At 32.3% G+C, this 24,634-nt stretch overlaps 3 protein-coding genes across 5 annotated transcripts; 1 reads left to right on the plus strand and 2 right to left on the minus strand.

Annotated features, from left to right (window-relative positions):
- The first annotated feature begins 7,080 nt into the window (after positions 1–7,080).
- LOC140861305 (E3 ubiquitin-protein ligase ATL42-like) lies at positions 7,081–8,340 on the plus strand. Its single transcript, XM_073264309.1, has one exon. It carries the CDS (start codon positions 7,081–7,083, stop codon positions 8,338–8,340), a length of 1,260 nt encoding a protein of 419 aa, XP_073120410.1.
- Positions 8,341–8,602: 262 nt separating this feature from the next.
- Positions 8,603–12,424, minus strand: LOC140863773 (probable beta-1,4-xylosyltransferase IRX9H). Of its 3 annotated transcripts, XM_073267415.1 has the most exons (6): positions 12,270–12,424; positions 11,953–12,040; positions 10,783–11,865; positions 9,863–10,112; positions 9,593–9,790; positions 8,603–9,081 (listed from the first exon to the last, which is right to left on the minus strand). In XM_073267415.1, exons 3-5 carry the CDS (start codon positions 11,691–11,693, stop codon positions 9,626–9,628), a joined length of 1,326 nt encoding a protein of 441 aa, XP_073123516.1. In that variant the 5' UTR covers positions 11,694–11,865; positions 11,953–12,040; positions 12,270–12,424; the 3' UTR covers positions 8,603–9,081; positions 9,593–9,625. The 3 variants fall into 3 exon arrangements, with proteins under 3 accessions (XP_073123516.1, XP_073123518.1, XP_073123517.1); XM_073267417.1 differs by lacking the exon at positions 11,953–12,040 and having other exon boundaries at positions 12,270–12,416; XM_073267416.1 differs by having other exon boundaries at positions 10,783–12,136; positions 12,270–12,369.
- Positions 12,425–22,552: 10,128 nt separating this feature from the next.
- LOC140894558 (aspartate aminotransferase, cytoplasmic isozyme 1-like) lies at positions 22,553–23,525 on the minus strand. Its single transcript, XM_073303106.1, has 3 exons — positions 23,434–23,525; positions 22,757–22,877; positions 22,553–22,643 (listed from the first exon to the last, which is right to left on the minus strand). Exons 1-3 carry the CDS (start codon positions 23,489–23,491, stop codon positions 22,559–22,561), a joined length of 264 nt encoding a protein of 87 aa, XP_073159207.1. The 5' UTR covers positions 23,492–23,525; the 3' UTR covers positions 22,553–22,558.
- Between the last annotated feature and the right edge of the window lie 1,109 nt (positions 23,526–24,634).

Genomic DNA, 24,634 nt, shown 5'->3' on the forward strand with positions numbered 1-24,634 from the left:
AGGGAGTTAGCTTACAGGGACGCTATTTACATATAGGTTTGGGAAAAAATACCGAAATATCGTCATACCATCTTTATCGTACCGAAAAAAATATCATATATATCGAAAATTTTGGTATAACGACATTTAAAAAAAAACATTTTAAAAAATCGGTATACACGGTGTCATACCGATACCGTACCGAATTTCGGTAATCCCACCCTAGTTACGTATTAAGTAAGCAGTGATAAGCACATTTTAAGGTACTTGTGGGATTATCTTTTGGAAAAGATACAAAGAGAATTGAACTTGATTAATCAGTCTCAATTATTTAAAACAAAAGGGTAATCTTTAATTTATTAAACAGCGAAGAATATATAGGTATATATATATATATATATATATATATATATATATATATATATAAATTTTATCATTAAATTAAATTAAATCTGCATTGCATAATGACTTAATGAGTTAGTTTGACGGATTGTAGCTTCTTTCGGTTGCAAATTTTCCACTGCACCATTTTGAAAATGATGGTTCATCGCAGTGTTTTAAACACTGTAATTAACTCTGGAGTAATAAATTTCAACCATAAATGCAAAATACATTCATTAATGTCCTACATATATATGTGTTTTTCGTCATTTTAACACGTAAGCATAATTAACGTTGGAGAGCTGACATATCAAATCACGAAACTATTAGATTGACATTAATTAGGGTAATACCCATAAAGTAAATTGAACACTTGAACTCTACCATTTTACTATCCATCGCCACGAATTCAGTGTTCCAATTTTTTTTTATTTTGTGGTTCTTTACAACATATCATCACCACGCTAAGGAAACTACATCATCTTGATGCGAAATTTGTGCTAATTAAATATAGTTATGGATTGAAAATAATATTATGAAACGACTTTGGAGTACCTATGATTTGAAGGAATGAGCTTGATATGTTGTATCATATTATGTCCATGAAATTAAAGTGCTATTGTTTTCGCATAAGCTCATCTCGACGTAAAACTTGCGAGATATATATATATATATATAATAATGATCACTGCACACCAGTGTGCATGAATTTTGTGTACCATGTGATGTTCGCGCGAACATTTAAAATGTTCACGCGAGCATCTAAAAATAAAAATCAGATGTTCGCGTCATGCGGTGCACAGAAAATCCCTACACACTGATGTGCAGGGGATCATTACTATATATATATATACATCGTACTGTATTATAAAGCATGAAGGGTTATACATCGTATTGTATTATAAAGCATGAAGGGTTTAGCCGTTTGGATAATAACTTTAATGTCACTGATGTAGCATGTTTCATCCGCTTTTTTTAAAAAAATCACAGAAATGTTTATTTATCTTTTTCTTTATCTATCTCTATCATTAATTTTTTTAATATCGTTCATCATAATAAAACGTACATATGAAAAAAATATTTGATTGTTTCAGTGTACGGGGATACTAGAGTAGTGTACATAATACTACGATTGATGAGTAAATGAAAATTGCTTTGCTTATCTGTGTTTGGAGTATCGGACAACCCCAAGCGATCAATGTGGTATATAGTAATTCACTCGGTGGGATAAATAGATAACATAATAAAGAAAATGTAAGATAGATGATAAGGCTAAATTACTTATTTAATTATTCCCTCGTTCATATATATATATATATATATATATATATATATATATATATTGTCCGGATAATCTAATTTATCCAACTATAAATTTTCTTGTTTGTTTCCTTTAATATGTTATTTCTTGTATAGATACATTTTGAAAAAGACATTTTTCTAAAAATTAAAATAATACTAGAATTTGAAATTATTAATTTATTCTTTTAAAAAATAACTATTAAGTTATCCCCAAATAATTTAGATTACGAAAATTCATATGAAACAGCCTTCACGGATCGATTTTGTGAGAATGATATTTTATTTGGATATATAATTCATAAAAAATATATTATTTTTTATGTCAAATGTGTGCATGAGATAAAGATTCACGAGATTATCACACAACAACGAATTCAAGTTGAAATTATTAGATTGTATTGAATATGGACATGACATTGTGTGTCAAATCCAGTTACCAAATAAACTGCTGGCCCCTACCCTTTATTTATTGCCTCACCATTTTCGAATGGAATAAATCGCCCGTCAATGGTCATTAACCCAATTTAACATATATCTACTCCAAAGTAGATGTGTCAAAACAGGCTAGTGAGTGGACCGGCCCACAATCCGTCGCAACCCACCATTAAACAGGACGAGACTGGCCGGTTCACCTTTTAGGCGGGTTGAGAAAACATCAATCCAACCCACCTATTTTAGGTAGCGGGGCGAACCAACTCAACAAGTCTACGTATAATTTGACGAGTTTTGGCGGGCCAACCCGCAATCTACCACAACCCAACATTTGGCGGGACGGGGCGGGCCGGCCCAACTTTAAGCGTGTCGGAAAATAGCCAACCCAACCCACCTATTTTGCATGGCGGGGCAAGTCAACCCGACGAGCCTAACCCATTTTGACACCTCTATTTCGGATCAAATGAAAAAGGAATTGAATTCTCAACCAAATTTTGGTTCTTAAAATTTTAACCAATTATTCATTTTAATTCCCAAATTTAAATTAACTGGACACCATCATTATTTTTTCTTGTTCTCATCCTAAAGTTTTGAACTTTGACTCTATTGATGTGGCCGTGGTCATAAGAATTTTTTTCCCGAATGCATCCTTTGTAATTCGAAAAAGATATCTTCGATTTATTTCTATTTATCACAATCTTTTTAATTATGTGATTTTTTTTTCTTTATAAAACAAAATCGAATTGTTACAAATTTGGTTTAGTAGATTCATTCATATTTAGTTGAGTTAATAGTTAATTATTATTATTAAATGCTACAATACACGAAAATTCTTGGTAGATCAAGGGTTTTTTTTAAATTTAATTTAAAAAAATATTTGAGTGGCAAAAATAATGCATGCAGGGTGGTGTAACAAAACTACTTCAAAACGCCGGTGTGACAAAATCAGGATCCACTTACAGTAAAAGCGGACGCTGCCAAAATAGCGTCCACTGCCTGCAGAGGATGACTCTGCCACGCGTCCTCCTCTGCTTGGCTCATGCATCACGTATGCATTAATTTGCATGTCCGTGATGCATTATTGTATCACGGACATGCATTATTTGCATATCCGTGATGCATATTTTTATTATATATATATTTCTTTACTTGGTTGTTTTTTTCATGAACTTCGTTCCTTTACTGAGTTTTTTTTATACGACTTCACTTCGTTCCTTCACTTGTTTTTTTATTTTTTTAATTTCGTTGGTTGCGAAGCTTTGCGAATTTCAGGTAACGTGATGCATGTTTTTTATTATATAATTTTTTCAATTGATTTTGTTTGTTGTTTGACTTATTTTAATATTTTTTTGTGTTGTCTGCGTGGGTTACGAAAATATTTGAAAATATTTTTTTTTCTTTCAATTGATTTTTTTTGTTGTTTGCTTTATTGTAATTTTTTTTTTTGTGTTGTCTGCGTAGGTTGCGAAAAGATTTGAGAATCTTTTTTTATTTTTTTTTATTTAGATGGTTGCGTAGGTTTTGGAATTATTTTTTTTTCTTCTTTGTTTGATTGGCTGCGAAACTTTGCGAATTTAGGTGCGTAACGTGATGCATGTATTTTATTTATTATATATATTTTTTCAATTGGTTTTTTTTTGTTGTTTGTCTTATTGTAATCATTTTTTTTGTGTTGTTTGCGGATGCGAAAATTTGAGAAGCTTTTGTTTTATCTTTTTTATTTGGTTGGTTGCGTAGCTTTCGGAATTATATTTTCTTCCTATTTGTTTGATTGGCTGCAAAGATTTGGAAATCATTTCAGGTACGTAACTTGATAAGTATATAATAATATTTGAAAATTTTGTATCAATTGTTTATTATATAATTTTTTGTTGATTAACGATTGTCGATTTTTATTTTTTTTCCAGAATGTCGAGAATAGAAGATCCCAGCGTGCTGTATTTGCAAGAATCACACATATTATCAGTAGTTTCTCCGCAAACGATCGATGAAATTATTCGAGTCAAACGATCGGACAACTTGATTTGGAAATTGTATCTGGAGAATGGCTTCCATAGCCGTGTGAAAGTATATTTACACCATATGGGATTTTTAGGTGTCCTGCAATGTGGATTTCGTGTTTATGATAACCATTTGATTACTGCTCTGGTCGAACGATGGAGACGTGAAACTCACACATTTCATTTTAGATGCGGTGAGGCGATTATCACGTTGTAGAATGTTTCAATTATTTGGGATTTACCAATTGATGGTGAGCTTGTATCTGGCGTAGATGATTCGCACAAAGTGGGAGAATGGCAACACATATGTCTCAATTTATTGGGATTTACGCCATTAGCCTCATATTTCAAAGGTGGTCACTTGTCGATGACCGCTTTATACGAACACTACATATCCATACATATTGAAGATAATAGCTCCGAGGTTGATGTTGTAAAATATAGTCGATGTGTAGCATTGATGATTATCGGAGGAATAATGCTACCAGATTATCAAGGAGGATCGGCTAGATTGATTTTTTTACAACTGCTTCGGAATATTGACCGAATAAAATCTTACAGCTGGGGAGGTGCAGTTTTAGCATTCCTATACCGTGAGTTGTGCAATGCAACACGTATAGGAAAATCAATAATATCTGGGCCTTTACTTATTTTACAGGTATAATTTAATTTGATTTAACTGAGACTAAATTAATATTTATTAAATTATATTTTTTCAATAATGACAGATATGGGCATGGAGCAGGATTAAATGTGTTAATCCTGATCGGACTGTCTTATCTCTTCTCGTGGCCCCGAACTCTGATGCTGAAATTATGTCATTTTCTCCCTATGGTGCACGGTAAAAAATTTATTGTCATAATATGAACTCTGATTATTTAACTTGATTTTTAATTATTTTCTTTATTGTAGGTGGAACAATGTTTTCAGTTATACTCATGCACCGACACACTCTCTTCGAATTATAAGAGATTTTGATCGTATGAATCACGATGAGGTATAATACTAAAATATATAAACAATGCAACAATGAAATTTTTTATTAAAAAATTTAATTAAGATTTGCAGTTTAACTGGATAGTGTACGATAGAAACGATCCAGATGTCAGGACAATAATAGATTCATATGATACTAATATTTGGCGATGTGTTTGTCCTGTGATCTGCTTTGAAATTGTAGAGATGCATCGTCCGAATCGAGTGTTGAGGCAATTTGAAATGCGTCAACCTATTCCTCAACCTGCAGTTGACAACGATGGCCTCCACAACATCACCAGAATAGGCCATCGCAACACAAACTGGAGGGAATATCATGAAAATGCCATTATTTTTTGGAACAGAAGGATGCGACATGTTGTCCAGGGTGAATTGCATGGAAGATCTAGACAAACTAATGATGACTATTTTCCATGGTATGAGCGCATAACTGTTCGCATTATATCTCCTAAAATCAGTGGGATTGGTTTTCGTCCATATCCACACAATGTATTTGCTGTTGGACACCATGATATTCCACAACATTTCAGTACTCCTGCTAATGATACACATCAGGCATCTTCAGGATATGTTCCAAGGTCATCTGGTTGGCATGCCCATGCAGGGCCATCTGGTGGTTTCAAAAATGTAGGGTCATCTAGTGAGCTATACAATGCAGGACCATCCGGTACATTTGAGAATATGGGGCCATTTGGTGCACATGATGATGAGGATTATCGAACTCCATTTTGGAACAGCACCCAAAGTTTTACAGAACTGATCAATGTTCCCCCTCAGCCACATAGTTTTTATAACTCGTCGGCACCTCAAAGAAATGTTGTGTCACCAGTTATAGATAGGCGGACGATGAATAATTAGCGTCCGCTTCTAGCCAAAGCGAACACTGGTATTATTTAAATATAATATATGGCATGCGCATAGCTGGGCAGCTGGGACGCTGCCACGTAGGCAGCGTCCGCTGTTGTCAGCAGCGGACGCTGCAAATTGCAGCGTCCTCTGCTTTAACAAGCGGACGCTGGCATTAAAAAATTGCCAGCGTCCGCTCTCCACATTGGCGTTTTGAAGTACTTTTGAATTATCTCCGTGCATGCATTATTTTTGCAACTCAAATATTTTTTTAAATTAAATTTTAAAAAAACCCCGTAGATCAAATATACACGTACGTACTTTATTAAACTCTTGATTTATTGAATCTTATTATAATCTCTTGTAATTAATAGTATTTTGATGACCCCTACTCTACCTTTTGTAGATCTTATATGTATGTTCTTATATAAGAACTGTTTTTCAACTCAAAAGTAAAACATAACTATTTGAAGCAAATAAAAACCCAATTATAATTTTCTTAATCACTTACAGCAATATGTATATAAGGAAAATACATCCACAATTTGTCTAAAAGAATTCAAAACATCAGCACTCTGATGAGAAAAGTATAAAATCCATAAATATTAGTTAATTAGTATATTAAGATCGTAAATTAAAAAACATGCAAACTACATGTACACATACAATTTTCGCCTCATATATATTATCTTAGGGTCCTAATTAATGCACGTAGCGATTTAATGGAAGGGTCAAATCCGCAAGCCGCAGCTGGCCTTTGTTTTTTAATACATAATTTATTTATATGATTTGAAAACAAATAAAACTTTGTTATATGCTGTCAAATAATACAATTTTTATATGCATCAGTCGTCACGCTTTTGGATTCATGTTTCAAGCACATTTCAACCCACAACCCCTTCAAGATGCTGTTTCAATTAAATTAAGTTCTTGAATCAAAGACATAAACAAAGTTCCAGAGAGGAAACCAAATTATATACATGTAAATTTTTTTCTGAAATATATATATATATTAGCTCTGTATCCTAATTTCACCATATTTCTTTGTTTTCCATTATGTACCACTCTATTTTGATTAAAAAAATTCGAGCTTGTAACAACAGATATGTAGAAGACACACGAGTAGCTTCTTGAAGTCAAATGAATGGATATTTCCGGGAAAATGGTCATGATTCTCTCCATTTTCACAACTGTTAGAGCTCAAACGACATCGGATCAGCACGATATGAATCCACTCCATCCGAGCCTAGCAGTTGTTCTGGTAGTTCTATCGATCATGTTCGGCATAACTTTCATCATAGTAGCCTACGCGAAGTTCTGTCACAGGCACGCGCCTTATCCTGTAACCGGAATCCAGGATCCACCCGGGGTCGTAAGATCAATGTCTCGTTTTTCGGGCTTAGATAGGACCATAGTCGAGTCTCTCCCATTTTTCAGATTTTCTTCACTAAAGGGATCAAAAGAAGGCCTAGAATGCGTCGTGTGTCTGTCCAGGTTCGAAGATAGTGAAATCCTTCGTCTGCTGCCAAAATGTCGCCACGCATTCCATATGAACTGTATCGACAAGTGGCTCGAAAAACACTCTAGCTGCCCTCTTTGTAGGTACAGATTTGATGTTGAAGATCTCAAATACTTTACGTACACAAACAGCTTCAGAAACCAGCAAACTGATCATTCATCAGAAGAGCAGCAAAATCTTGAGTTCTACATCCAAAGGGAGGTGAATCTTCAAGAAAATTCATCGAGATTCGAGGTGGCAAACACATTTCAGAAACTTTCCAGATCGAAAAGAGAAGAGCCCTTGATTCGTAAACTGGAAGTTGATCGAAATGTTCACAAGTTTCAGCACAAGATCATAATATCAGATGTGCTACAGAAAAGCCGGTGGAGCGAAGTTAACTCGTCTGACCTGATGTCCTTGAGTTCTGATATGCTTAATGCATTTTCGAGTAAACGTTTCTCGCCAGCAGGAAAAAGAAGAGACAGCTTTAACAAAGAAAGTTTATCGAAAGAACAGATGCTGAAGATTAAAGACGATATCGAAAGGAAGCGGATATATGAATCCATGATGATCAGTACTAGAACTGACAAAATTGTCACTGACCATCCAAGCTCTAGCTCTCTTTGTGCTGGACCTGTTGAGTTAGATGAAGATTCTGGAGTTTCAAGATTGCTTGATTTGGATCAAAGGAGATCGATGTCAGAAATCACAAATGTTTCGAGATTTCCAGAATTCAGTTTCAGAAACAGCATCATGAATGGATCATCAATTCATGGAAACATAGAAAAGAATGACAGGATTAAGAGGCTCTGGCTACCTATAGCAAGAAGCACGATTCAACGGTTTGCGGGTGGAGAAAAGAACTTCTTAGATACTCCCAATCTAGGACCAGATCATGTTTGAATTCACTGAAGTTCATCGAAGAAGTCTTTGGACTACATTGTAATTTGTGTTAGTATGCTAATATTTAGTATGATCAGGCTTAGAAGATGGGATAAAACAAAGGTAAATCCTACCTCAATACCATATTTCACCACGCGAAAATATCGAAAATTGATTGCAAAAATTGAATGACTATCAACATTAGCACGACACTGACAAGGTGCAAGTTAAAGATAATGTCGAAATGAGAAAGATAACGAAGCAATAAGCATTGGCGGTTTAAATGAAGTAATAAAAATTTGAATCAAATGATTTTTCATTTCTTGATGCAGATGGCTGACAAAGAACACATCACATATATATATACATACGGAATGGAGTAACTTGGCTGCAGCATCAGTAAATCAAATGATTACAAAAGAACTAGAATTAGACTAAAAATGAAGTGGAATTGACCAACAGTCATATTTGCAGCTTTCCAACCAAATGGACACCATAATTTTGTCCAAGAACCTACAAGTCGACTACAAGTACAGCTTTCGCAGTGCAATGCAATTCAACAAACAGCTAAACCTCTCGCATCTGTACAGAAATGAAATTTGAACCTTCAGGGAAAAAGAGAAAGCATTAGTTGTTGAATTCGTCCGTCTTGAAAACTTGCCATTTTCCAGAGTGTATTGCAACAGCTGGTTCTGTAAACAGCGGTACGTGCTTCATCCCTTCTCAACCAAAGTTCCCCATTGAGCAAGTAGATTGTCACATCTGCCAAGAAAAGATGATGATAGGTGAAGTAGAGTATACTCCGTACGAAATTTAAAAGAAACTGTGGTTTATCTCACCATCAAAGATATGATGTCAGAAATGACTTTGTTTTTTTTCGAAAAACAAAATGACGAGATGTATCTTTGTGGAATCTTGGAAGAAAGGAACCATGAAATATTGAGATTGGAGAAGTGAAATGAAATTCAAATGGACAAGGCTGTGTAATTCAACCTTCAACTATAGGAATCTTAAAATTAAAGCATTTCTACTGTATAAAATTATAGTTAATGTTAACTGTACAATTCGAGTATATTAAACCCGAGAACAACCACCCAAGCAATAAATTCTCATCACTATGCAACATAGGTGGCCACAAATGCTAAGAGATGAAATTGCAACTTCTCAACAAAAGTACAACCAAAATTTATATTTGTGTAGTTTTATACTATTGGTTTATGCCCACTGGTAGTATTCCAAAGTAAGCAACGATAAAAAAAATTGTCTGTCTTACCTGAATCATAATTGTCCACCAGATTGCAAATTTTCAAGAAACTGGAATGATGGTTCTCAAATTATGGTTTGCGAGCCTATCATAAGGGAAGGAGTTTGAGCCTGTGACGTGATGCCAAACCATGATTTCCGAAGAGTTTAAAGAGAAACATTCCATTTGACTTTCATCCTCAACAACTTGCTCGATAAATGTGCTTGCCTGAGGTAGGATTTACATTTTGTAAATGAATACTTCAACAAATAATTATACACCAGTTAAAGATAAACTCACTTGGAAATCATCTTTAACATTTTCAAGTTGCCTGATTGGTTCGAGCATGGTCCGATGCCATCTCTTTGGATCCCAAATGATTGTACTATTGAAAGCAAATCCAGACATATCAGCATGGAATCTCCGGAATCTTTTCGCTAAGTCAATAACGTGCCACCCTAAAACTTGAGAGCCATTACAGATTGGACCCTCCAAGAACATTTTACCTTTTTTCCCCTCAAACTTTGCCAATGGCCACGTTCCAAATCGCCTATATTTATAGAACTGTTGTTAACAAAAATTACTGTACAAGCATGTACGCTGAAATTATTATAATCTTTTGCTCTCAAGAAAAATCAAATTATTTCATTAAGAACGTAGCTGCTCTTACTTGTGCTAGTGAAGAATTTAATTCAAACTCTTCACAAAAGTTAACAAAATGATCAATTTTAAGTGTAACCAGTCCTGCCAAAATGGATAAAGAAACAACATCTATCAAATATGATTGTCTATTGTGGATGGTTACAGGAAATACTGCAATAGTGGTGTAGCACAACACCATCGTACGTAAGAATCTGTCAAATTTCGGTTTTACTTTATAGTTTCAATGCTTGAAGTTTCAGAGGTACAAAATAAAATATTTATAAATACAATGTTCCTCCTGAGAACGACAGGATAATCAACACGAAAGAGAAATGACAAGCAACATTAGGCATAACTGCATAATAGATTAAGAGACCCACGCAGCTACTCGAGTTCAAGTATGTACAAAGATACCATGTCTTATTTTCCAATTGGAACAATGAAAATTCCAAAGAAAAAATATTTTTAAAAACAAAAAACAAAAAAGCAGGGAAACGAATTTTTTATTTCAGATTTCTCAAGGTGACAAAACAACTGCAGAAACTCTATAAAGTTGTGTAAGAATAGTCAGAAAGTACCTTATTTGTCTCAGTTGATCAAAGAGCTGCACCGAGTATATGTTATCTAAGTCTGCAAAGTATACAATTCCATCAAGATGGTGAGTCTCAATATGTGAGAGGGCCACATTCCTTAAGAGAACTCTGGTATCTATTATGTCAGTCGAATTCTTGACACTGCAAACAAGATGCCTGTACATTACTCCTGTGTTCCTCAATAATTCAGCCATTTCCACAGACTGAGAATTCATCTCCACAATAATCCACACAAGGGGATGTGGTACAAGTTTTAGCGTGTTCCCCAGACGGTTCAGATAATGAATCTGATGCAATGATGAACACAATGGCGTCACTATGATCAGAAGCTTATGGAACATTGAATCTGAATCTTGATCAATTGAATTGTTTAAAAGAATTTCCTTAATGTTTCCATCTTTTAGTTCAAGATTTGTTCTCTGTGGCTCTGACGAAGAATTTTCATTAACTGACAATCTGCCAACTACTGGTGTTACATTTTTTTTCCAGTCATTAAATTCATTCATGACTGGTTGAAGCAACTCGAGGTCAAAAGCTCTGTTTATAGACAAGATGTTTGGAGACGAATGAAGTGAAGCAAATGGGGTGAGTCCAACAAAAACACCAGCAATGAAACACATCAGGAAATGGAAAAAAGCTCTCCTCCAAACAAGTCCCTTTGCCTTCGATCGATCAAAGGGTCTAGCAGATCGCTTCGAGAATAAACCTAGTACAAAAACTTGAGTTCTATAGAGTGCATAATCGAATGAAACCATTGAAGAAGCCAATAGCCCATCGTTTGAGTTTTGACTGTTTGAGGATGACTTAGACAACGGGGATGCAACTTGACAGGCTTCAGCATTTATTAAAGCTCCCGGACGAGGCACAGGGGACAATGTTCTTCGAATAGATGCCATCACAATTCCTCAACTAGGATTCTATTTTTTTAAACATTTAAATGCAACATAAAACAGGGGTACATCAAGATTCACCGACTCTTCATTTGGATTTCCGGAGTACCGAACCAAACAACATCAATATGAAAAACCACCCTTGCAATCAGCCGAACAGTATCGAAATGGCGCGTAGCTGCAATTTCATCGATAAACAAGCAAACCCACAAGTAAACAATATGTTCTTTTGCTTGGTTATGCTGCTTCAGAGAAGATATCATACCTCCAAAGTTCTGAACCTAAATTACCCCCTTGTAATATAGACCATATATCAAAAGGTTCCCCGATATTATCCTCGCAGATGCATTATCCTTAGTAAAGTACAGAATCCAAATCAAAATGCAAACTTTTTTCAAATCAAACGTGCATAAGAAAAAGAAAAAGGGTAGGCAAGAAAATACATTGACCTGTCGTTGAAAAATGAAAACGTAATCGACAAGTGACACAGATATCAAGAAACCCATGGACAAAAATTCGACTCACACCCTCCAAAAACCTTCAGATTCGAAGCTCAAATAATGAAAGACCAGTCCTTCTTACCTTGTTTTCGTCCCCCAAGAAAAGGGTCATCGAGCTTCCGAACCAATCTCCTACCAAGGGAGTGGCTGGATGAACTGTACTTTATGACAATTTACAAACGAATCGCAAGTTAGATAGACAAGTTGAGTGCTTTTTTGAATCTTGGGAGACTGCAAGTGTTTGATTAAATGTTATTTATATTGAAAGAAAGAAAAAGTAATTGTGTTTATTTCTTCTTGGGATTGGAAAGCGACAACGCCAAGTCACATGATATGTTGCCCAAATCCGAGTCCCGTGGAGTGGAGAAACAAAAGCTGTGTTTGGAATAGTAAAAAATGAAATTGAAATTGGATTTGAAATTGGATTTGGAATTGAAATTCGAATTTTTAGATTTAGAATTTCATTTTAGTGTTTGGTTAATGTTATTTAGGAATTGGATTTGATACTTAAAATTAATCTAATTTTAAATTTAAAAATTTTTGTTTTACTTATTTTTTTAAAAAAATATCTTTCTTATTAATAATATTTAATAGTCAAATATATATTTTTTTTATACATGGTATTTAATAAAATAATTTATAAATATTAAAAAAATATTTATTTTTCGTAAATAAATTTTTGGATAATGAAAAAAAATTCATCAAAATAAAATTGAGAAAGTCATCAAATAATGATAAATAAGTTTTTAGCATTAAAAATAATTGAAGTTCATTGTTAAAAAAAATCTACATAATTTTTAAAATATACAAATATTTTAAAATGGTTTCGAAATAATTTTTCAATTGTATGATAAATTATTTATGAATTAAATGTATTGTTTTTTGAGGACATGATATTTTTAGTTGGTTTGAAAAGAAAAAAAAAATTTATTTTGTGTGTATAACCCAAATCCCATGAAATCCCATGAAATCTTTTGATTTTTCCCAAGATTTCATTTAGTTTATCAAATCTCATCAAACCCCATCAAACACCAATCCCATTTTAAAATTCCATTATACCAAACGCTCAAAATGGGATTTAAAAATCCAAATCCCACCAATTTCCATGAAATCCATGGAACCAAACACAAGAGGCCCGACAAACGTAAACAATTTATGAGCTCTAAATTTCCATGGACCATTCTATTTAATGTTCGTGACAAAACACAATCTGCGTAACGTGTATGTCACATATAAGTTCAATAATTAAATAACATTTTCTTGTGATATATTATCTTTTTGTTACGTGAGAACCTACGAGGGAGAATCAAAATATTAGTACTTGACATAAATAAACTAAAATACCATTATAAATTAGGGAACTAATCGTATTATTATTTTGAAAAAATTAGATAAAAATTGAGAAATATTTTAGTAACAATTTTTAATCATGATTATAATTTTATTTGTTGTAACTTGTATAAATATATTATTTTGATTTATATACTAAGGCAACGTTCTCTTCACCATATTACTAATATATGTATAACTCATCTCATCTCATCCTACGTTCTTTTCATCATATTATTTATATATATATATATATATATATATATATATATATATATATAATTATTTATTTTACATAAATCAAATCATTAATTATTTATCTCACATCAATCAAATCATTGAATTCAAATTACTATATTACCCCTTATAAATAATATAATATTTTATTTATTGTTAAAAATGACAAAATAGTCATTTAACATTTTTATATAAAATTTAATCAATCAAATCAATCAAACTATAATCTATCAATCAAATCCAATACCAATTTAACCATCATTTCTTATTTATTTTTTATTACATTATATTACTTATCTATATATTACTTATATCATACCTCAAACCAAATGGTGTCTAAATGTATTTGAATCGTGTGTTTGTTTTATAGACCGAAAGGCTCGAAAAAGTAGATTTATATTATTTGTTCTTAAAATTTAATATTTAAATTAATTAAAGTGATTGTACAAATATACTTAATTAAAAATATAAACTAATGCATTGAAGTTTTAATTTAAATTTTCAATAAATGATGATAAAAGAGTTCATAAAAGCATTTAATGACAGTTTAATCATTTGGTCTCGCCCCTTAGAGGAGTAACATATAGGGGACTGATCGGTAGACCATGAAAAATGAGATGACTTTCAGTGCTAAGTTTGTTACGTATTTGAGTTAGATCCAACATGCTTATTTCATTTCGAGATTATGAAATGTACCTTTGTATATGTAAATATATTTTGGTGTTTATCATGCTCGATAGGCCCCCACTTGCTGAGTGTTTTCCAAAATCCTCACCCCCTTATCTTCCTCCTCAGATACCGAAAAACAGTTGGAAGAGGATGAACAATATGCATTCTGGAGTTGGTGATCATCAAGTTGTGGAAATCATATTAATAGTTTTTTTTTTCGTACGTTATATTATCGCTTCCACTATTGTCATTCTATGTTATTATAAAGACATTTATGGATACGTAAAAGACTGGTTGAAGACTATTTTCTATACTATATGGCTAGTTGTTTTACGTTACGAAGTGTTAAACAACGCCGATGACGCGTCAGATAAAATTGGAAGAAAGTGCCTTCATATTTTTATTTAGAAATATAAAGAAATATTACCGAGAGTCATTCGAGTTTAAATTTTATGTCATAAGCCCTGTTGAATCTTATTTCTCAAGTTCACTTTTATTTTGCCTAGGTTAGCATTAATTTAATTCAAAAGAAACGCTCCTTGTCTCTCAAGCCAAACATATGTAGTAGCTTCATTTCATCTCACTCGTACAAATTGGCTTGCATTTTCATTACCTCGCAAACAAATGTTGATTTATTTGTTTAATTCTCAGCCTGCATGCATGCTCCTGCTGTTTCTTCACCGATCGATGGATTTCTTAATTTGCTACACATGAACCAGCTCCACAGCATGCATGATTACAATCTGATCATGCAACTAACGACACATTTGATGTTATTCCACTGAACAACTTTGATGGATTTAGCTAGCTAGCTCAATCAATTCTCACATATATCCTTCATCAACAGCATCCAACCAAAATTCTTTCGGTGGCGGTGAACGATGCCATGTGAACGCAAATGGATCTCCACCGAAGAAGGATGCATTTCAAGTAAAATCTGGAATTAATATGGACAGATTCTTTGAGCTAGCCGGGGCCGGGGACTCATGCATTCACCTGAATATAACAGCTAGCTAGCTCGTAATTAAGTATTTCTTTATCACCTCCCATGTATTGTAAGTAATTAATTTGCTAATTGCGTATTCTTATTTCCGGTTTATTCCTAATTTTGATGCTGAGAATTATTTGACAATGTTCCAAACATTATACTAATTGATGCTCTCATGATACTTAATTTGGGCATATATATATCCTTGTATATTCACGCAGACAGACAAGAAAAGTCAACTTAGCAGATGTAGGTACTGTTGGCGGGCTGACTGATGGATCCTAAGAAAAAAGAAAAAATTAAGAACCTTAATTTTGTTAGAAATTGACTTGAACTTAACTCACCTCAAAAAAGCTAACTTAAGATGGGAGATTTGCCCTTGTCTATATAAAGGGCTCCCAGGTTATTTAGCCAACCGATGTGGGACACTAATTAATACATCAACACACCCCTCTCACGCCCAGAAATGAAACGACTGGAGCGTGAAGATATTAACAGGTGGTCAATTATTGGACGGGTGAGGCCAACTATGGGCCGTCCAATACATAACGGTGGAACCCGGCCTCTGATAACATGTTAAAATGTATACAAATTGAAGAGAGATATCCATTGAAGAACACACGATAAAGGATGAAGATGAAGGAAAAAATTATTCAATTCATGAATAGTGAAAAAATGACTATTGTACAAGTATTTATATTTTTTTAAGTAACCGCTTACTGCAACTAAAAAGAAATGCCAACTATTGACAGCTAAACTATATGACTTTGACTCTATTAATTATAAGAAAAATATACTGTGTAACAAATTTGCCTTCATTTTACCAAAAAGAACACAAATTAACGACATATGTCAAATATGAACATTATATGGTCAATGGTTTAAACTATGATTAATGAAAAATTGTATGGAATTTCTTTCATAGCTATGTGCAAACCCAATCACATGCAGTGGTCAAGGACGCTCCCTGGCCCCTTCCGAAAGGCGCCCCTACGCATGTGCCTTTCATGATGAGTGCAACTAGTCGTGCCAAAAGACAGCTTTTAAACATAAAAAACGACATAATCTGCTTTGTTTCTGTTGGTATCTTAGTTTGTATCCCGTATCGGTTTTCTAAATAGACAAGAGCAAACTTCTCTTATGAGCTAGTTTTTTAGGTGAATTAGGCCAAAGTCAATTTTTAACAGTTTATTAAGTAAAGCGCAACCCTGATATTTTTTTGTTTAAATTTAAAAAAAAACCCTATAAGTTAACGGTTCTCTAGATTCCAGCCTCCTCTACGGTCACTACTCTTCCTTCTCTTCTGTTCAAATTATTTGTTAGATTAGTTGGATCTCCTTCAAGACATACTTCTTTGCACAATGCACATAGTTTAAAACCATTACAAATTTACCATCAGAATCTCAACTCCAAAACCTCTCCAAATCCGCAGCCACTATATAGTATATATATACTGTTTCATAATACATTAATTATGTCAACTTCTGAAAACTCAGTTCTCCAGAATCTTGCAGCATGGAGTTATGGGACAATAATTGATCCTCAATATTGTGAAATGCAATATTTTCTATGGATCGGAAAAAATCAACAAATGGAAATTTATTTACACATGCAGCATCTTGTTGCATGCAGGCCAAAGAAATGTTGCACAAATTATTCTTAATGACTAGAACATGTCAAAGAATAACTTAAGGTTAATTTTATAGCAAAAAATAAAGAAATGGCGAACCAAACGAATTCAATGCCTCACCGTGGGATGTTGTAGAAGATATCCCAAAAAAAAAAAAAAGAAGAAAGAAAATGACCTAGCTAGCTATATCAATTTCATCTACATTATGATAATGGTTTTCCACCTAATTTAAAACAAGATAGCCAACACAAAACCGGCCTGATAATTCGTACAGGATTTAATGAAATTTAGAAGCAAAGGAGGAAAACAGAAACAAAGCAATTTAACCAAAATAAACCGACAAGTATGAGGTGCGAAAATTTGTTAGAATTAAGAATTAAGAATTAAGAATTAAGAGTGTAAGACGCAGACGCTCCATTATGTGAAATGGATTATGATAGCATTGGGACCATGCAGTACTAATTAAAGCTATTGCATGGGCAATTTAGTTAGTTCTGGAATGTTAGGATAACTCACTTGAAACAGGAGTTAAAGCATCCAAATTTTAACAAGATCGATCGAGTTAAAAGCACTCTAGTGGCTGATAGGTGTAGGGGTGGTTCGGTACGATATACCGCATACCCGCATACCGGAAATTTCGATACCGAAATTTCCGATACCAATACCGTACCGAAAATTTTCGATATACCGTATGATACAGTGTATACTGATTTTTTATATTGTTTTTTAAAAAAAAACATATCGGTATACACGGTATCATACCGATACCGTGTATACCGATTTTTTTCCGGTACACCGAAATATCAAAAATTCGAAAATCTTATACCGATACCGATACCGTAAATTTCGGTACGGTATATACCGAAATTTTCGATATATTCTGTTTTTTTCGGTACGGTAAAGGCGATATGACGGTATTTCGATATTTTTTGTCAGCCCTATATAAGTGGACAGATTAAAAAAAGACTTTGGTCAATTTTTCCGTAAATGGTCCAAGAGAAAGCGTGTTTACAGATTCTTGATAGGTCGAGCATGAGAGAAAATGTTTGAGTTGCTTAACAAATATGACAACATGCATATTGGGAAATGGAACTAATTGCATGCAGGTTGAAGTTATTACAAAGTTCTAGCTAGCATAACATTTGGATATAATGGTACGCTTTTACTATCAGTATATATAAATTATTGTTACTTATTTACTTAATTTGAGTGAGAAAACCCAAGAACCACTTGGAATTGTAACTAATTATATTATTTTTCAAACTTTAATTATGAATATATACGAGAGCTTTTACAAGCAAGCTAGACATACATATATATATATATATATATACATATATATATATATATACAGTAATGATCACCTGCACCCTAGGGTGCAGGATTTTTCGTATGCATATCGGGTTTTAGTGTTTTTTTTTTTTTACACTGATCGCACACGAAAAATTTTGCACCATAGGGTGCAGGTGATCAAAATTATATATATATATTCTTGGTGAAAATTAAAGAAAACCTCTTTTACCCTGCATGTGTCATCCACAACGTGACTGCAGCAGACGTATTTTGAAGTTGTTGCCAATTGATAAACAATATGGGAGATAATTCATGAGGTCTCGGTTCATAAAGTAGTTGTGCTAGCTATTTCTTGATATTTTTCCCTTCAAATTTTGAATCTCATCACTCATATTTTAAGAAGTAAATGACTCAAGATTTCGAATATTCATTCCCGTGGTACACATGGTTTTTCCATGTTTTTTTAAGTTCGATGTTCTTACCTTTTTCTTCGAGCACGTTTGGATTTCATAGACATTTTATTAAAAAAAATGCTTTTTTAAGCTCTAATTTTAGGCTTTTGAAAAAGCTCTAAATTTGACTTAAAAGTGTTTTTTAAGCACTTAAATGACCATCCAAATATCTTATAAACCAGAAAAACATTTTTTTAAAAAAAATAATTTTCTGGTCTGGCTTTTGATACCAAACGAGGCCGAAGTGGTTGGGATATGAGGTTATGTTGGGATCCATGGATTTCAAATGTATTTAATTTTTCATGTTTCACCACTTCTTTGTTTGGTTGATGTTATATTTCGTACAAGCTTCAATTTGCAATGTTTCAGCTTCTTTGCTTGGATGCGTTAATTCTTATAAGCTTCAATTTGATACGTTTTCGGACTTCTATAAGCTTCATTTTGTCATGTTTAAAGGTTTAGCTATTGCTATAAAGCATACATATATATAATGTGGAGCATCTAATGAGGCACTGTATAAGAAAATAAAGAATTTAATAAAGGTCAATGTATCTGTATTAATTATTATATATGCAAGAGGACAAAGTCCTCATTTAAATTTCAAATTTGCGTTAGGATAAATTTGTTTTACATGAATGGTTGAATTTCATATTTTTATTAGGAAAATGACGGGTATTGTGTCTTCTAAATCATCTAATTCAGTAGTTAGTCGTCAGCCTACTATTTTTAAGAATACTGGAATTTAATTCATATGTCACATAATGATTAATTAGTAGCTTCTTCTGATATAGTCTTACAAATATATATAGATGAATCGATCTGATTCATATATACCGTAATAAGATAATTTTTTAATGATTTGGAGACCTATATTATAAAATCATAAAGTGAGACAATCTCATGGGAGGTTTTGTGTTGATTGAAATTAATAAAGTGCATGACAATTTGATCACATAATTTGTATGTATGTATTTTTAATGAGTTAGTCTATATCTATATATATATATATATATATATATATATATATATATAAGTGTGAATAAAAGGTTAAAGTTTTACAATTGTCAAATAACAACTTTGTCTTTTTATTTATACTATAAGCAAAACCATATAAAAATATATAGGGTTATAAAAGTAAAAACAACATTTTAGTTAGATTGAAACACCAGATATTTGATTTTTATTTGTTTTTAGACTGGATAAACATATTTCTTTAAAAAAATCTTATATATTTTAATTTGTGTAAGGACCTATTGAGATAAATAATTATATTATGAGTTCATATTTAAATATAAAAAAATATTAAATTTTTAAAGTTATTAATATATATATATATACATATATATATATATATATATATGTTAATTAAATTACACACTCATGTCGAAAATAAATCAATTTAGGTAGACTCAAGTTTTAATCTAAAATAATAAATAAAAAATACACCAACACACACATATCATATATATATAAAAGTTGAAATTAAAAAAAGTTAACTAATTTTCCTCTCAAAAAAGCTAAAACCATTAAAAAAAATTTATGAGATAGTCTTGCAATTAATGAAGGAATATTAAATATACCAAAATAAATAAGAATATGCATTTACTCTCAAAATAAAAAAAAATTGAAATAAAAGATGAAATGTTGTTTTTAATTAATGACATTTAAAATTCAATCAAAAATTTCAGCAACGAAAATATTAAAAGCAAAAAGAGATAATTAGATTTTAAAAAACAATAAATTAAAAAAAAAGAGGATGTCCAACAATTACATCAATCATTAACGATATTGACATACAAGTAATAGAAAACGATACATACCAGAATGTAGTTGGGAACGATGAAATTATTTTTATTTTTGTAACTAAAAATTTTTAGTAATAAAAAAAATTATGTCCAACGAAAAAATAAAATAATAACGATAGCAAAATGTAAATGATTGATGGAGAAAGACATCATCATAAAAATTCTATTAAGATGATGTGCATATTGATTCTTTCATAGAGAAATAAAAAACGGATGGTAAATGGAAAAAAAGTGAGAGAAAAAAATTCAAAATATAAAAAGAAAAAATAATTTTGCAATAATTTAAATTAAGGTTTAGAATGCATTATCTATATTACATTTGCTTTTCATAAATCAATAGTCACAAAATAATTAATCAACACATAAGGTAAGAAATTACAAAATAAATATTTAATTTAATTAACTTATCTCGCTTATTAACAAATACAAAATAAATAATATTGCTTGAAAAACATACATACATGAGTTAGAAAATAAGACAAATTCATGATAAAAAAACAGATCATAATTGCTCAAGAATAATCAAGAAAACAATAGAAAAACTAGCTGTAAAAATTGCATAGGTTTCAATATCAATATTGTGACAAGGTAAAACTACATTAAATACTATATTTATAAACTTATATGAGGTATCGATAATGTCTTATTCTAAACTGTTAATGTAGATATAAAATAATGATGACCATAAATGATAAAAATATTGAAACTCGGGGGTTACATTGTTCGAAAATAAAACAATCGAACCATGACGCTTGGTTGCTGTGCGATTTAAAAGATTTGATTTGTACTATTACCGCCAGTTATAGCTTTTGGTAAAGCAGCAAGCGCTCGGTCCTGTATATTGTTACAAATTATTAATAAAATCTTCTTTATTTATAGGACAACATCACTTCTATATATTACAATATTTTAGAGACACTAAATAAAAAAAATATACATTTATTCTCAAAATGGATAAGACGGTTGAAATACAAGACGAAATGTTAACATTTTTAATCAAAAACATTCAAAATTCGAGCAAAAATTTAGCAACAAAAACTATTGCAATAGTAGATTTCGAACAACTTAGCATGAAATTAAAAATAGAAAAACTGTTCAATAACACATTGATTATTAACGATATTGACTTACAAGTAATTGAATATAATAACACAATAATGAAGGTTGGAGACAATGAAATTATTTATACTCTTGCAAAAAATTATTTCAGCATGATCCAACAAAAGAATCAAATAATAAAAATATAAAATAAAAAATAATTGATAGAGAAAACATCACAAGAATTATTATCAAAAAAGATGAGAAAATTATTTTTTAATATTAAATAATAGATGACAAACGAAAAAATCGTTAAAGAATAAAAAATGGTTATGAGAAGAAAGAAAAAAACGTTTTAATTTAATTTAAAGTTTAGAATGCAGTATCTGTATTATTATTATTTTCTCAAAATCAGTAGTGGTAAAATAAATTTTCAACACTACGTATTTTTTGTTATATTTTTTCTTAAATTTTATTTATTAAATATTTCATGACATCAAATTATATATTTTTCTCAATGTCTAATTTATACAAAATTAAAGTATTTGTTACAACCATTATTTGCAATAACGTCTATAAATTCAATTAGATTTATAACATATAAAATCTTTAAACGAAGATTCTTCACACTCATTTTATAAAAAATGTTGTAAATATAATATTACATAGAATTTAATATTTACTAAAATATAATGAAGATTATTAACTAATTAATTCCATGTTTATCTCTTCTCATATCAACTCATTTATTTAACAATATTTATCGATAATAAAAAGTGTTCTCACGTGCAACGCACTTAACTTTTACTAGTTTTCTAAGTGTACCAAGCAGCAGCAGCTGCTGCTTATTTCCAATGAGTTGGGGGTCTTTGATGTGATACATAATTTATTAACTAAGACGATAAAAAATGGTAGTAGTGTGATATGTGATCAGCCCATCTTGGTGACAGTAGCATGCATTGCATCTACAAGATGTGGCACGGTCTTTGTACTCAGCTCAGCCATGCTAATTCGCCTGCACAAGTAGCAACAATTTTCACAGTAGGAAATGCCATGGGCGTGGGGGGATAGACAGGGTAGCAGAATACAATATTGAGTAGCCGGAAACTTCCAATAAATAATTTTTACCCATCGGATGTCATGTAGATGTGGTATTCTTTCGTCATGAAGGCTACTTGCTCCGAATTAAGTCCAGTGAATGTAAACATCCAAATCTGCTTGATAATGTGACTCCAGTCACCAGGTGTACCTGTCAGCATCAAATGGAACGTGCCAAACTAATATCAATGCAAACCACCACCTAAATACTTGAACAGAAGCAATGCTTGAATTTTTATACTCTAAAATAACACTATATTGGCACTTTTCCAAGCAGAGAGCCTAGATTGATTCAGTGATTGTAACGGAAGGTTAAAAGCCACATGAAAGCAAAGCCGAGTTCCACACAAGATGCAAGAAAACCATCCTCATCTAATTTTTCACGTCACAAAATAGATGTTATAGCTTCAAATTTAGACAAGGGGCCGGGGGAGATTAATACACCATAGTACCATAATGATTGTCTGGCTCCACTCAGATTTTTTTTTTGGGTATCCGTACTCCACTCACAAGATTTGATATAAAGTAGGAATGCATTTCTAATTTTGATGGTTTCGGGGTGCAACCAATTGCCACATAGTTGTCCATTAATGAAGGCTCACAAAGAGTGAAAGATGGGAAGTGCAATTGACAACAAAGTGTGGGGTCTCCCCATGAGAATTTAGAAGAGAAGATAAAAAATCAGTCAGAAATTAAATCTTAAATACCTCTAGCACGTAAAGCATCTAGAAGCTGGTGGCGCATACTAATAATACGATCAGCCATTGCTTTAAGCTCATTTGTCCACTCTTGAAACAGAGAACTGCGTGTTCGTAAAACCAGTAAAGACATCAGCTCACCAGGTACAAATATTTCTTTTACATTTTGTACTTATGTAATTCCACATTAATATTAACTATGAAAAAGTCAAAGAGTGAATGAATCCTAAGACTCAAACTAGCGAGCAACTCTTCTTGAGAAATTGGGATGTGCAGTTGGAGTTGACTCTTCGTCATTTGGTGAAAGCTTGAAAAGTGAAATGTATCTTGAAAAGTGCTCGGCAAAAGCTTAATAGAGTTCATAGATCGTTTGAGTGCTCTTGCATTTTGATTTCCATCTCCATATATATATATATATAGGCACCTTGAGCAACGTTCGAATTCTATCGTCATTAAATGTTTTTCTCGATCGCCTTAAATTCTTGTGCAGACCCTTATAATTTCTTTGCTAGAATTGGAAAGTGACTGTTCTGGAGAGTCTGAAGTGAGCCCTTTGTAGGTTCCATTTTTGGCAATCTTTTGAACGCTAAATTCTTTCTCATTTATGGTTCTAAAGTGCTTTGCTCTTTGGTTGTGATATATCATGCACATTTCTCAGTGAAGATATCAAAGATTCATCGATTCTTTCTTTGAAATATAACTTCACTTAATTGTAGTTGTTTGAGCAGTTGAGTCTTGACTATCGGTTAACAGTCCAGGCTTGATATTGATTTTCTTAGCTTATTCTTCCTTAGAGCAGTCGATTAGCTGGAAGTCAAACTTTTTTCAGCGGTAGGACTTTTGAGCGATCAAACTTCTTAAGCAGTCAGACCTCTTTACATTAAATGGCAGTTCGAGCTATATATAACAATTAAATTTGTTTGTAATCACTAAAATTAAGGGTCCTAACACCTCTCCGAGCCTCCCCCAATTCCTGATTCTCTTCTGATATAGAGGTAAGTAATATGTTTTTTTTTTTTTGTTGTATTAAAGTGTTTTAAATTTATGTACATTTTTTTTAATATTTTATATGTCTTATTATTTTGTAGGAGCTAGAATCATACACTAAGAATAATACTGATTATTGCATGGAGTGATGAGATGTGACATAATGGAGAAGAGGGTAATCTGTTGATGGTGATGATAAACATGATGAGTTTGGTATGTCATG

The sequence above is a fragment of the Henckelia pumila genome, chromosome 4 (assembly GCF_033568475.1).
Source record: "Henckelia pumila isolate YLH828 chromosome 4, ASM3356847v2, whole genome shotgun sequence".
Taxonomy (NCBI): Eukaryota; Viridiplantae; Streptophyta; class Magnoliopsida; order Lamiales; family Gesneriaceae; genus Henckelia; species Henckelia pumila.

Coding starts and splice junctions, on each gene's coding strand:
- LOC140894558 (XM_073303106.1), bottom strand. CDS start 23,491: ATGGCTGATCGTATTATTAGTATGCGCCACCAGCTTCTAGATGCTTTA. Junction 22,878..23,433: donor AGATGCTTTACGTGCTAGAG/GTATTTAAGATT, acceptor TGATGCTGACAG/GTACACCTGGTGACTGGAGT. Junction 22,644..22,756: donor ATCTACATGACATCCGATGG/GTAAAAATTATT, acceptor CTACTTGTGCAG/GCGAATTAGCATGGCTGAGC.
- LOC140863773 (XM_073267415.1), bottom strand. CDS start 11,693: ATGGCATCTATTCGAAGAACATTGTCCCCTGTGCCTCGTCCGGGAGCT. Junction 10,113..10,782: donor GATCAACTGAGACAAATAAG/GTACTTTCTGAC, acceptor CTATAAATATAG/GCGATTTGGAACGTGGCCAT. Junction 9,791..9,862: donor ATGTTAAAGATGATTTCCAA/GTGAGTTTATCT, acceptor ATCCTACCTCAG/GCAAGCACATTTATCGAGCA.
- LOC140861305 (XM_073264309.1), top strand. CDS start 7,081: ATGGATATTTCCGGGAAAATGGTCATGATTCTCTCCATTTTCACAACT.